General features: G+C 37.0%; 1 protein-coding gene and 1 long non-coding RNA gene across 2 annotated transcripts in view; one reads left to right on the top strand and one right to left on the bottom strand.

The window, feature by feature from the left end:
- The window catches only part of LOC143667150 (S-adenosyl-L-methionine-dependent tRNA 4-demethylwyosine synthase TYW1), a 275,466-nt gene that overhangs the window by 27,212 nt on the left and 234,960 nt on the right, over positions 1 to 13,294 (top strand). The window contains exon 8 of the mRNA XM_077141012.1: positions 10,958 to 11,075. Within this exon, the coding sequence (XP_076997127.1) occupies positions 10,958 to 11,075 (118 nt within the window). The remainder of the gene's footprint in view (positions 1 to 10,957; positions 11,076 to 13,294) is intronic.
- Positions 12,048 to 13,294, bottom strand: part of LOC143667153 (uncharacterized) — a 62,492-nt gene continuing 61,245 nt past the window's right edge. The window contains exon 3 of the long non-coding RNA XR_013167899.1: positions 12,048 to 12,167. This is a non-coding gene — a long non-coding RNA (uncharacterized LOC143667153). The remainder of the gene's footprint in view (positions 12,168 to 13,294) is intronic.

Below are 13,294 nucleotides of genomic sequence, written 5' to 3'. Positions count from 1 at the left end.
TTAAAATAAATGTTATTGTGATAATTGGATAGTGACTTGGTAAAAGAAAATTATATAAATCTTACACAAATTAGATGCATTATTTTATAATCTAGAGAAAGACTTTCTATATATTTCAGAATCTATTAATAATAAAAGAAAAGATTGAATTTGGCAATGATTTTTTTTTTTTTTTTTTTTTTGCATAGGCAGGCACTGGGAATCGAATCCCGGTCTCTGGTGTGGCAGGCAAGAACTCTGCTTGCTGAGCCACTGTGACCTGCCCTGAATTTAGCAATGATTTTATGAAAGGGTTGTGCATGAAATCTCACTTAAAGCAAAATCAAGAGACAAATAATAAAATGGGAGAAAGTATTAGTCCCTTATTTCACAGGCAAAGGGTTAATCTTTGTATTATTCAATTAAACTCTACAAAATTGAAAAAAAAAAAGCCTAAAAAACTTAATAGAAAAATGTGCAAAACGCAATAGACAATTTTCAGAAAATGCTGTGCACATTACATATAGAACTTAAACATATGAGAAGACCCTCAGTTTCATTCAGAATAAGGCAAATGCAAATTAAAACTACATTGAGATACCATTTCTCACCTACCAAATTTGCAAAAATTCAAAATCTGGACAGCACAGCAGAGTCAGTTGGTGAGGCTGTGAAGAAATAGGCACTTACACATTGCTGGTGGGAGTCCAAAATGATATGAGCTGTACAGAAGGGCTTTTGGCAGTGTTTACCAAAAATCACATGTGTATTTATTTACCCATGACCCATTAGGTCCAGTCGTATAAATTTGCCTTAAAGATGTACCTTTACAAGTACAAAATAGCATTTGTGCAAGGTTATGCATTGCAGCATATACAGGAAACACCTCTGTAGGATACTTGTTGACAAAAGCATAATATGTCCACTTGATACTATATTGTTGTGCCATTGGCAATATAAGAAGATGGATCTGTGTGCATTAATGTGATTTCCAAGTGGTGATGGATTTGATCTGGAGGTTTGGTATGTACTTATGATTTTAAAAATATGTGCTTATAGTTGTATTTATAAATTTATCATTTGAATGTGCACATGTGAGTATAGACAATATTTTCTAGCTATGGTCACTGAAAGGATTCGGAAACAATGAACATTTCAAGCACTTATATCTTGTTTACTATATGCCATTCTCCACTAAAGTAGATTAGGGTCCTTGGGAGAAATGGCTGACTCCTGCAGGCCAGATTTGGTTTAAGTTGAGCATCAAAACGATTAATGACAATAATGGATTATGTTGCCTCAAATTAAAAAATATATCCTTGTATTGAAACTCAGAAAACATGGAGGTGAAGGGGAAAATCATTACAGAAGATGTCCAAAGATGTCTTCGGGGAACACGTATTCACATGGTCTGAAAACATCATCCCAGAATCCAAACCATCTAGAAATGCCAAAAATAAATGGAGAAGTGGGGAAAATAGCCCAACAAATTACTTACTAATTATAAAAGGAAAAATATACCTTTACAAATGGAGAGATCAGGCAGTCCCCACCAAGACCAACTGATCCAATCAATCATGATTTGTAATGGGAGTTGACCTCATATGACTCCTGATATGATGTTATAAGAAGTATATATCATCTATATAACACTGTGCCAAAAAAAGTTTAACGTTAATCTAATCATGGGAAACAATCAGATAAATCCAGAATGTGCGACATTTTATAAGACTACTGGCCAGAGTCTTTAAAACGTCAGTATCATAAACAATAACAAAAATAAAATACAGAATGGTTCTAGAATTTATAAAGACTAAAGAAACATATCCAAATGTGTTGTGTAAATTTTGATCTTAGATTGAAGAGAAAAGAACTTTGTAGGATATTTGGGAAAATTCAAAATGAATTATTTATTAGGTAATATCAAATTATTGTTAATTTTCTTAGGTGTAATAATGGTATTGGGGTTGTGTGGGAGGATGTCCTTTTTTTGTATGTGTTAAAATATTTTAGGGTAGAGTCATCTTTCATAGGGCCTATAACCAAAAAATACTGTGGTGAACATAGAGCTGTAATATTCTATTTTCTGACCTCAGAATTACTGTCCTTTCTCTTGTGGCAATGTTTTTTTGCTTACTTCTTTCCCAATACTTCCAAGTGCTGGTGTTGTCTCTTGTTATTTTCAGTAGCTTTTATTTTAGACTCCTCAGAAGGAGAGCTGCTGAGAATGATAAGTGTGCAGGCTGTAGGTTCAGTACCCTGCCCAGCTGGTCTGTAACTCGGTGATCGGAGGGCACAGCTTAACCTTCCCTGGCCGGAGTTTCCTTGTCTGAGCAACTTTAAAATGTAAATTTCCTGGGGAGGGGTAAGGGGTATGGGATGTATGAGTTTTTTCTTTTTCTGGAGTGATGCAAATGTTCAGAAAAATGATCATGGTGATAAATACACAACTGTGTGATGACATTGTGAGCTACTGATTATACACCATGTATAGAATGTTTGTATGCTGAGAATGTTTGTATGTCTGTTCATTGTTTATAATAAAAATATTAATAAAAAGAATGTATGTTTGATAAGAATTGACAATAAAAATATTTTAAAAAATGATCATGGTGATGAACACACAACCATTTGATGATATTGTGAGTCACTTATTATACTCCATATATGGATTACATGTGTGCAAAGATGTTTCATCCCCTCCCTTACTTACACCGCCTCCTTTCTGCTTTCCTGTCTTACTAGGGAGGTTGCTGAATCTTTAAGTCATTAAAGGGTCCTGATTTCACCAGGAAAAATGTAACAAGCATTTTCTTGCGCTAGTTCTTTGTCACAGGATCACTCTTTTCCCGTTTTCTGTTGCCAAGATTTCTCACTGGCAATGCCGCTCACTCACACCAGTGGTTACTCCATGGCAGCACCTGTGATTGCGGCAAAAGCTCCTCAGCTCCTCGCTACGCATGGGCTGGTGCCAAGGCCTGAGCCCCTACGTCCTCCAACCTGCGAATCTCTGGTCAGCAGAAAGATTCTTTCTGAATCGCTGGCGGTGGCACTGGGTGGTAGCATAGCTCCTTCAGCAGAGTTGGATGGTTCTAGATCCCTGCACCGTTGGCTCTGTGCTGGCTTTTGCTGGATCACAGCACCTTTAGGTGCTCCTGAGACCCTTTTTACTTTTTAAAAACTATTGAATCATTTCCTGTAGGTCATGTTTTCCCCAAGTCGATATATTGGGTCAAAGTGAATTTATAATTCTATAAATTAAAAATCTGAGTCATCTTAATTAGTATCTTAAACTAGGATAGGTTTTTTTTTTTTTTTTTTTTTTGTCGTGAGCTGACTCCGTGAGTTGAACCCCAGTCTCTGGCATGGCAGGCGAGAATTCTGCCACTAAGTCACTGTTGCCCACCCTATAATGGGATAGATTTCAGTGCATGAAATATTCTTTTCCAAGTTATGAGTTGACTGATTTACATAGGTTCTGGATTTTCACCCAGGTTAAAAGAACATATTTAAAGCTTTATTTGTAGTAAGTGAAAAGTTTGTGGAGTATTTTTGAGTGCATTTTTTCTTTGCTTTTTCACTGGTGGCCACTAGAGGGCCACCATTCTTCAAAAGAGAATTTGAAGAATGAAGGTGATTCCCCAAAACAGGGCAATGGAGAAAAAGCTCTAACCAAAATTTTTCAGCATCCATGTAAAGTATTTTTAAGATGAAATGATTTTGGACTTTATGATCTTTAAGCTGGGCTAATGATATTTCAGGTTTCTTATAAAAATCTCATTCAGTTTCCTATAAATCATCAGCTTTGGGGAAAAATAATTTTTTTTCCCACTTTTAGTACAATGAGAAAATAAGCCACTAATTCTTGTGTCTTCTGTTTTTTGTTTTATATTGGAAATTAAGTATACTGAACTTAGTGATGGAAGTTATTACTGAATGGCTTTTCTTTTTGTCTTATTTTGGTCATCCTCTTGGGGACCTGTACACACATATTCCAGAGTTGTTTCCTATCTGTGCATTGTTAGTTGTCACATTAAATTGCCCTCCTTGTTACCACAGAGGGAGGCAGCACGTTCTAGTGCTTAAGAGCATCGACTCTGGATTTGGGATATGCTGTCTCATCCTAAGACCTCTTCTTATGGCATAAAACTTGCTAGCCTTTGCTGAGTTGTGTTGTCTCAGCTTGTGTGGCTGTGGACCTTATTTAACTCCTCTGTGCTTCAGTTCTCTCATCTGTAAAGTGGGGATTAATGACAGTACCTGCCTCATAAAATTGTTATGAAAATTAAATAAATTAATCCATCTAAAGTCTTTATATTATTGCCTGCCACATACTAAGTACCTGGTAACTTTTTTTTTTATTATTACATAAGCAGCTGTCTTCAAATAGAATGATTTGATTTGATGAGACTGCTGCCATGGGATTCTGCCTCCCTCCCTTGATGGTAATTCTTGGGCTGAAGAGAATTTGAAGGATGAAGGTGATTCCCAAAAACAGGAGAGGTAAAGTTTGAATCATTGGAAGAGTTAGGGAGACAGGTGCTGATGCAAAGGGTTAGGGATCATGGCGTGTTTGGGGAACTCTATAAAGAAGTTGGTGAGTCTGGAGTTGAGTAGAGGGTGGGGTGATGTAGGAGGGGTGAAATAGAGAAGGAAGACCCTGGAGAGCTGTCTGTATGTGGAATGGGGTGTGACCTTCATCCTTAAGGCAGGGCCCAGCCAGGCGATTCTGTTGAATAGGTGAGTGGGAGGGGTGTAAGGAAGGCCGTTCCAGTGGAGTTTGCATGTTAGAGAAATCAGATCACATTGGATTATCTCATTCAGTCTTCACAGTGATCCTGTATCGGTATGATTATTATCTCCTTCTGCCATTTTACAGGGTAGGAAAATGAGGCTTAGAAAAGTTAGGCAATTTGTCCAAAGTCAGATGACTGATATATGGTGAATTTAAGCCCAGTCTTCCATGGCTCTGTGTCACTACCCCTTCTGTGTGCTGCCTCCCTAGGAGAGAAGTAATTCCCAGAAGGGAAGCAGAAGAGTTTAGGTAGAGAACAGGAGTCAGAAAGAGAGCCTGACAATCTCAGCTTGTTTATTTCTTATTCCTGTTATGTTGTGATTTATAATTATAAAGCCTGTTGCTCCTTTTTTTTTCTTTCCCTGCAGTAAATAAATGTTGCTAAACACTCCCCGTGGCATGTTCTGGTTAAGCAGGCAAACAATAATATCAGTATCATTGGTTTTGGAAATAAATGGCACATGCTTGATAATTACTCACCAGAGAAGCATTTCAATTTACCAGCAATTTAAATTACAAAAAGGTCTCATTAGCACGTCCATTTCCAATTATAAAGTTATGCAGTACTGTAGTGGAATGACGTGAAGCTAATTTTCCTTTCATAATTATTTTTAAGGTTTTGAGTGTTTAATTCAACCAGAAACAAAAGGTGGCATCTGTTTACCCCAGGACACTGCCTTTTGAGCAGCCTAACTTACCCATGGCCTGTGTAGCCAGGAGCAATTATCAGTGAGTTCAGGAACTATAACCTTAGTTGTCCAAAATAGAACCAGTAGGTTGAAAAAACAATTTTAAAACTCCTGATACCTGGCCAGAGAGTGTTCTAAGAAGTTTGCATCCTGAAAACCTCGTATGTGCAAAAAGCTTTGAATCCTGATGAAAATTGGTTTATTTAAAGACTAAGCTAGGACAAGTGAGTGTTAGGCTATTCCTCTCTTAAAGAAGTAGGAAACAGGAAATGAGGTTAAATTTCAGCAGAAAGAATTTTAGTTACTTATAAAGAAGAATTTTTAATATATTGAAAGTTGTTGAATCTAGAATCACTTACTGCAAAAGAGTGGGCTATTTTTCTAGGCCTAGAAATACCTGTGTGGTGTTCTTTTTGGCATTCATTCATTTATTTAACTAACATTTACTGATTGTGCTGGCACAATCTGGGCCTTGGCAGGTTGACTGTCAATAAAAATTACCCCCTAGAAAACCTAGAGATTCTGTATTCAGAGTTTTCTGTATGGATTTGATACTGATCAAAAGTTGTGGGTTCTCTGCCCAGTGTGCTCAAATGACCAATTCCTGAGACACCAGGGTTTCAAAGAGAGAAAGAGTTTATTGCTAGGTATAAAGCAGGAAATAAGATGGCCTATCAACCTAAAAATCTATTTCCTTAGACTGCAGAAACGCTGATGGTTTTATGGTACCAGGAGACAATGAGCACAATGGCTTGAGCTGATGAGATTAGAAATGATTTGGAATTGGGGTTGATTAGTTCTGGGCTGACCCAAGGCCCTTCATTAATAAACATTTGGGATTGTCTTTAGTGATCTAAGGTTGAAAAACAGGATAAGTGGGTATAAGTGAAGGTTAGTCACAAGGTTTTTACGATTACAAGATAAAGGCTATATAGTCATAAAATCATTATCAGAGATCAAGGCAGCTGGATTACAGTTCAGAGATTTCAGTTATTTCCCTGCCAATTCTAATATACCAGAAAGTAAAAAGGAATATCTGTATAATAATTCAGTAATCATAATCATCCTTTAAATCCTAACTTCTTGGTTATAAATTTATTAGAAAGGGAATTACATGATGGTAAACAAGGATCAGGAAAACAAACAAGTTAACAGACTGTCTTCTAGAAGATATGTATACTTTGGTAATGGAAAGCTTGTTTTGCGAGGCACCTATTTAGCAGTTCCACTAGAGGGCAGTTTACCTTAATATCTTTAACTGCTCTGCCATATTTTCATCCTAGGCATATTTGGGGTGGTTATTGTGGTGTCTAGAATGATGGTGTGAAAATGAATTAGGTACGATTGTATTATATCTTAAAAGAAAAAGAAACAAAGACAATTAATACCACTTGTTGTTCCCATTATCACTTAAAATTCATGTAGTCCTGCTTCTTTATAGCTAACTTTTCACTTGTTTATAACCATTTTTGTAAATACCTAGGAAGTTAGCCTATAATCAGCTTTTCTTTTTGTGTGTTGGGAAGCAGGGGCCTGGAGAAGGTTTGGGTGTGGGACAGGAAAATCTTGGAGACAAGGAGAACATTTAGATGGCAACTGCAGTTGTCCATGGGAAGAAACCCAGAATGTAGACAAAAAAATAGAGCATATGGATGGAAAGAGCAAAATATGGGGAATCGAAACCCCAGAACTTGGTCACTTTTTGGCAAATAGGGTGTGGGGAGGGAGGCAGGAGTTGAGGTTCTCTGATTTTGGGATCTTCGTTTTCTTCTGCTCAGGCCATGTGACAGCTATAGATAGATAGATAGATAAATTTATTTCTATGTCTTAAGGGGTCGTTTTATTGCTGTAATCAAGCAGTGAACAATGAACAGTATCTGCACCAGGGCAATCAGAATTAGAATCTGAATAGTGCCATGAACTTGGGAAGTATTAATTTTTTTTCCAGAAATCGAGTTATTATAGCATGTGGGCCATAGGACTGACTGCTTTACAGTGGAGGGATGATAGGTACTGCTTTGTTTGTGTGCTCCAGACCTTTAGTTATAGCTCTTGACCTCTTTTCTTTACAGGCTTTGCGTCTTAATGATTAAATCTGGAATAGCAATGCTCACATTTTATAATAGATAATCCCTTAATGTTATGGGGCGTGGATGGTGCTCCATGAGTCTCTTTTAGAAATGTATTCATCTCACAGGGGTCAAAGATTTTTGTTCGAAATCACAGGAGAGTGTCTGTGGAGCTCTGGGCACATGGGCAGAGGGGTCAGAGGCCAGTGTTGTGGGCTGGTAACGATTTTGGATTCATGTGGTCTTTGGGGTAAGCAAATAAGCAGGTGATGTTATTTGGTGACAGAGGCTTTTGAGAGCAAATGCTGCCTCCTCCTATCAATTCTTGCATGATTGGTAGAGGAAACATAGTGACTGGCTGTGAAGTAAATTACTTCAGAGATGTTTAAATGCCCTCAAGGTCAAGGGTAGTTCAGTTTGCTCTACCTCAAGACTTCCTTTTCAAGCTCACACCTTTGTTTTTAGGTCTGAAAAAGTTAAAAAAAAAAACAAAGGGCCAAAACTTTTTATTTTTAAATATTTTAACAAAATAATAACTGGGGCCTTTTTATTTCTAGAAAATGCCCAGTTTTAAACTCATTACTTTTATAGTAGATAGAAGCAAGTGATTGATGTTTGTTTATAAATTTTTTCCATTCCATCTGGAAATGTGTTGTTTAGAAATCTATTAACAGATGCAAAATTGTTCATTAGGTTTACATTCTGATTATATTTAGCAATTTGGATTGCCGACTTTGATTTTTAGGAAAGACAGAACTTAATGTGGGTTTGATTTTCTTATTTGGTATATTTGACTCTCTAAAGTATTTTTTCACTGACTTCCTATTCACAGCAAGTTCCATAATTAATAGAGAAGATAGAGAAATTAATTCCAAATTTCACTGGTTTACTTTTACATTTAAATACAAGTTAATCTTCTTATATTTTGTATGGAGATATTTAAACATCTACAAATGGGGGCAGAGAAAATACTGTTGCCCAGCTCCATCGACCCATGGGCTGTCCTCCCCATTTCCCTTCCTTATAGTTACTTCTATATTAGTGTGCAACAGATTTTAGGCATCATATTATGTGTGAGGTGTTTTCATCTTTAGATAGAACGAGTGTTAATAAGTCTCCTCACTGGTTCACTGGGGGCAGGATGATGGGGCATTAGGATGAGGTGTGGCAGAGCTACTGCCAACGTGGGGCGTTTGAATTTCTGTAGTTTTTAGGAGATCTGATGAGTGTCTCCTCCAGATAACAGAGGCTGTGTGTGTGTCTCTGAAACTGTTATGTCTATTAAAAAGTTACATTAAAAAATAATTATTTTTCATTAACGGATCAATTAATATTTATTAATTCTTAACCTATTTTCAAAAAAAGCTTTGAGATAACTTTAAAAGATATTTACATATAATGAGGTATAAAAACATATGGAGTCAGTGTAAAGGATTAATAAGTATCATCCTCTAATGAGCAATTATGGAGACAAGTGAGATACGGGACCCTGCACAGTGAGCAAAGGTGTGCTGTTGAATTTTCCAGTGGCCAAAGTCAAAAGGAAATGTGATTAATTTTATCTTTAAGATTTCTTAAGTATTTTTTTGTCTTTCACTGAAGAGAAATTTTTCCTATGTGCTCTTATGAAAGGGTCTTTGGGGTGGTGGGTGGGTGGGCGGGGTAATTTGGTTTCTGAGCAGATGGCTCCATGGGCAACTCAGCACTTTTTCCACTTGTTTCCATCTATTATGTATTAGGCACTGTGTCAGGTGATTTTATTTCATTTAATCTTTAAAACATTCCTGCTCCACAGGTATTACTTTCAGGTGAAGGAATTGAAATTCAGAGAAAATAGTAACTTGCCATAGTTAGCCAGCTGTGTGTGCTCATATTGCTAAAAATGTTTGACATTTAGATAGGTGAATTGTTGCTTTATGTTTTTTGGGTTGTGTTAGTTTCTTGGCTGCTAAAACAAATACCATACAACGGGTTGGCTCAACAACAGGAATTCATTGGCTCATGACCTGAGAGGTTTGAAGTTTCCTCCTGGGATCCATATCTTCTGGCTGGCCGGTGATTTTGGGGTTCATTGGCTTTTCCTGTATGTGGTGTTGTCTTCTCCTTTCTCTTCCAGGTTCCGCTGACTTTCAGCTTTTTGCTTTGCATATAGTATGTTAGTCAGGGTTCTCTAGAAAAACAACCAAGAGAAGATATCTGTAAATAGGAAATTTGTTAAAGTGTCTCATGCCACTATGGGGTATACAAGAGTCTGGCAACGTCAATGAAGGGTCTTAACAAACACCACAGTAGAGGCTGGCTGGCTGAAGAAGCAGTAAAAATGCTCCCTTTTCCCTTATAAGTCTTCAACTGATTGGATCAAATCCTATTGACTGGATTCTATCACCTGTGGAAGACACACCCTTAGTTGATGGTAGATATAATCAGTCACAGATGCTGGCAGCTGACTGATAATTTAATAAACCAGCTTTCTGGTTTATCAGCCAGCCATGAAACATCCTTGTAGTAATGGTTAGGTCAGTGCTCACCTGATGAGACAACAGGCACCGTCACCTGGCCAAGTTGACACCTGAACCCAACCATCACATCTATCCCTTGTCAACTTGGCAGCTATACACATCACCTTAAACCATACTTAATCTCTAACTGGAGCACAATAACAGTGTTTTGCCTAACAATATTCAACTGTCCTGTGTATAACTGGAAACACACAGTCTCTCCAGAATAGGGTAGAAGTCCTTAGGTAACATTTAGTCCTTTTTTTTTGTATGCTGTGTAGTGGGGAGGGTGGGGTCACATTTCATTCTTTTCCCATATGAGTATCCCATTATTGCAGTACTATTTGTTGAATTTTTTTTGGAAAGTGCACAGGCTAAGAATCAAATCTAGGTCTCCTACAACATTTACTCTTAAACTTGATATCCTATAACTGAAATACTATAAAATGAACAATATAACCTATGTCATATTATAAGAAAACAAGACATTTGCTTTATGTACAAACGTACTTAGAGCAAAATGAGGAAATATTCATACCATCATATATGTCTTTATTTTGTCCAATTTCCTTAGCTTATAAGCACTTCAGCTTATAGGTTAAGGCCTACCTCATTCAATTTGGGCACACCTTAACCAATAACATCTTCAAATGTCCTGTTTACAAATGGGTTCACATCCACAGGACTAGGGGTTGGGACCTGAAGATGTGGGGTACATGATTCAGTTACCAACATGGGTATGTGTTTGAATTTTGATTACTTTTTTTTTTTTAATATGACCTGAGCGTGTTCTTTGATCACTGTCTGATTGAAGAAGACAGTTTGTGGGTCATGGTTGGTGAAGTACCTTTTTGTTGATGCTGAGTGTTCAGAATTATTGTTATTTCTGTTGCACATTGTCAATTCTGGATTTCATTCTCCTAACAGAGAGGAAAGGAACAGCAGGAAGAGGAAGCTAATTTGTTCAGGAACACAGGAAAGGATGATAGCAGTGAAAGAAGAGCTATGATAACTCCTGCTCTCCGAGAAGCCCTTACTAAACAGGGTAAGAATCCTCAAGAATTGTTGGTACATTACTACACTTGCAAGCATTCTATTTAGTACCTATGAAAAGAAGCAGAAAATAGGAATGGAAAAAGGGAAAAAGATAATGAAGGCTCTCTCTAGTGGTACAGTGGTAGATATGGCTGCCTAAAGATTAACCGAAGTGTTTCTGTGGTTCACTTGTATGCTGCTGCCTGGGTCAGGAAATTTCCTCTTTGCTTGGTTTTTTGGGATGTTACCATCAGTGTGGCTCAAGTATGCAGATAGAAAAGTGAATTGGGAGATAGTAGACTGGCTTCCTTCCCTCCTGCCTTCTTTTCTCCTTCCTTTCCTCTTTCCTTCCTTCTTCTCTCCTTCTCTCTCTTCCTTTCTCCTTCTTTCCCTCTTCCCATCCCTCCTCCCTTCCTTCCTTCCATTTTTATTGAAGATCTTTTATGTGCAGTTCTGACAATGTAGAAAGACACTGAATACAATGTCTTCTCCAAGAAACAATCTGCCTGGAAGAGGAGACAGATGGGAAATATATATATGTATGATCTGCCTTTTAATTGGGTTATTTAGACCATTTACAGTAATGTGATTTTATGAAAAGCTTAAATCTATCATCCTGTTTGTTTTCTACTGGTCTCATCTTTCTTTTTAATTCCTTTTTCCTGTTTTTCTGCCCCCTTTTAGATTAATTGGATTTTTTTTTGTGATTCTGTTTCATATCCTTTGTTATTGCTGTAACTCTGTTTTGTTATTTAGTGGTTGCTCAAGGTTTTATGTTATAACTCTTTATCATATCACAGTATATCTTTAAGTGGTATTATTATAATAGAATAACCTTATAATAGTATACTTCTATTTTCTCCCCTCAACCATTATGCAGTTCTTATATACATTTTACTTTTACATATGTCATAAACTCATTATTATTTTTAATAGTCATTTATCTATTAAAACTTAAATAATATCATATATTTACTCAGGTAGTTACTACTTTTGTGTTCTTTATGCCTTTGGATCCATGTTCTATCTGGTGTCCTTTTCATTCTGCCGAAAGGATTTCCTTATTGTTTGTTTCTGATGAATTCCGTCGACTGCTGTGTATCTGAAAAAGATTTTAATTGCTTTCATATTTGAAATATGTTTTTGCTGGATATAGAATTCTAAGTTGATTCCCCCCCTTTTTTTTTAGATATTTTTATTGATAAAACAACATACAAACATAAACATTCTTGACATGTAAATATTCCATACATGGTGTACAATCAGTGGCTCATAATATCATCTTATAGTTGTGTATTCATCACCATGACCGTTTTTTAGAACATTTGCATCACTCCAGAAAAGAAATAAAAAGAAAAAAGAAAATCCTCATATATACCATACCCCATACCCCTCCCTGTCACTGGCCATTAGTATTTCCATCTACTCAATTTGTTTTAACCTTTGTTACTATTTGTTTGTTTTTATATCCATATCTTTTACTCATCTGTCCATACAGATGATGCAGGGAGTATCAGACACAAGGTTTTCACAATCACATAGTCACATTGTAAAAACTGTATCATTATACAATCATCTTCAAGAAACAAGGCTCCTGGAACACAGCTCTGCAATTTCAGGTACTTCCCTTTAGCCACTGAAATACACCAAAAACTGAAAAGGGATATCTATATAATGCTTAAGAATAACCTCAACTCTGTTTGTAATCTCTCAGCCACTGACATTTTATTTTTTCTCATTTCTCTCTTCCCTTTTTGTTTCAAAAAGGTTTTCTCAATTTCTTGATGCCGGGTACCAGCTCATCCCATGATTTCTGTCCCATGTTGCCAGGGAGATTTACACCCCTGGGAGTCATGTCCCACATAGTGGGGGAGGGCAGTGGGTTCACTTACTGTATTGGCTTAGAGAGTGAGGCCCCCTCTGAGCAACAAAAGAGGTTTTCTGGGGATGACTTTTAGGCCTAATTCTAAGTAGGCTTAGCCTTCTTAAATGTATTCCTTTGCAGGAGCAAATTTCATAGTGGCGAACTTCAAGATCAAGGGCCTAGCCTATTGATTTGGTTGTCCCCACTGCTTGTGATAGTATCAGAAATTCTCTACATGGGAAAATTGAATCTTTCCCCCTTTCTCCCCATTCCTCTATGGGTACTTTACAAATACTTCTTTATTCACTGTCCAGATCACTCTGGAATTTATCATGGCATCACACTAACCTGGACAAACCAACAAA

This window comes from Tamandua tetradactyla, chromosome 23, assembly GCF_023851605.1.
Source record: "Tamandua tetradactyla isolate mTamTet1 chromosome 23, mTamTet1.pri, whole genome shotgun sequence".
NCBI lineage: Eukaryota > Metazoa > Chordata > Mammalia > Pilosa > Myrmecophagidae > Tamandua > Tamandua tetradactyla.
This window is presented reverse-complemented; position numbering and strand designations above follow the sequence as displayed.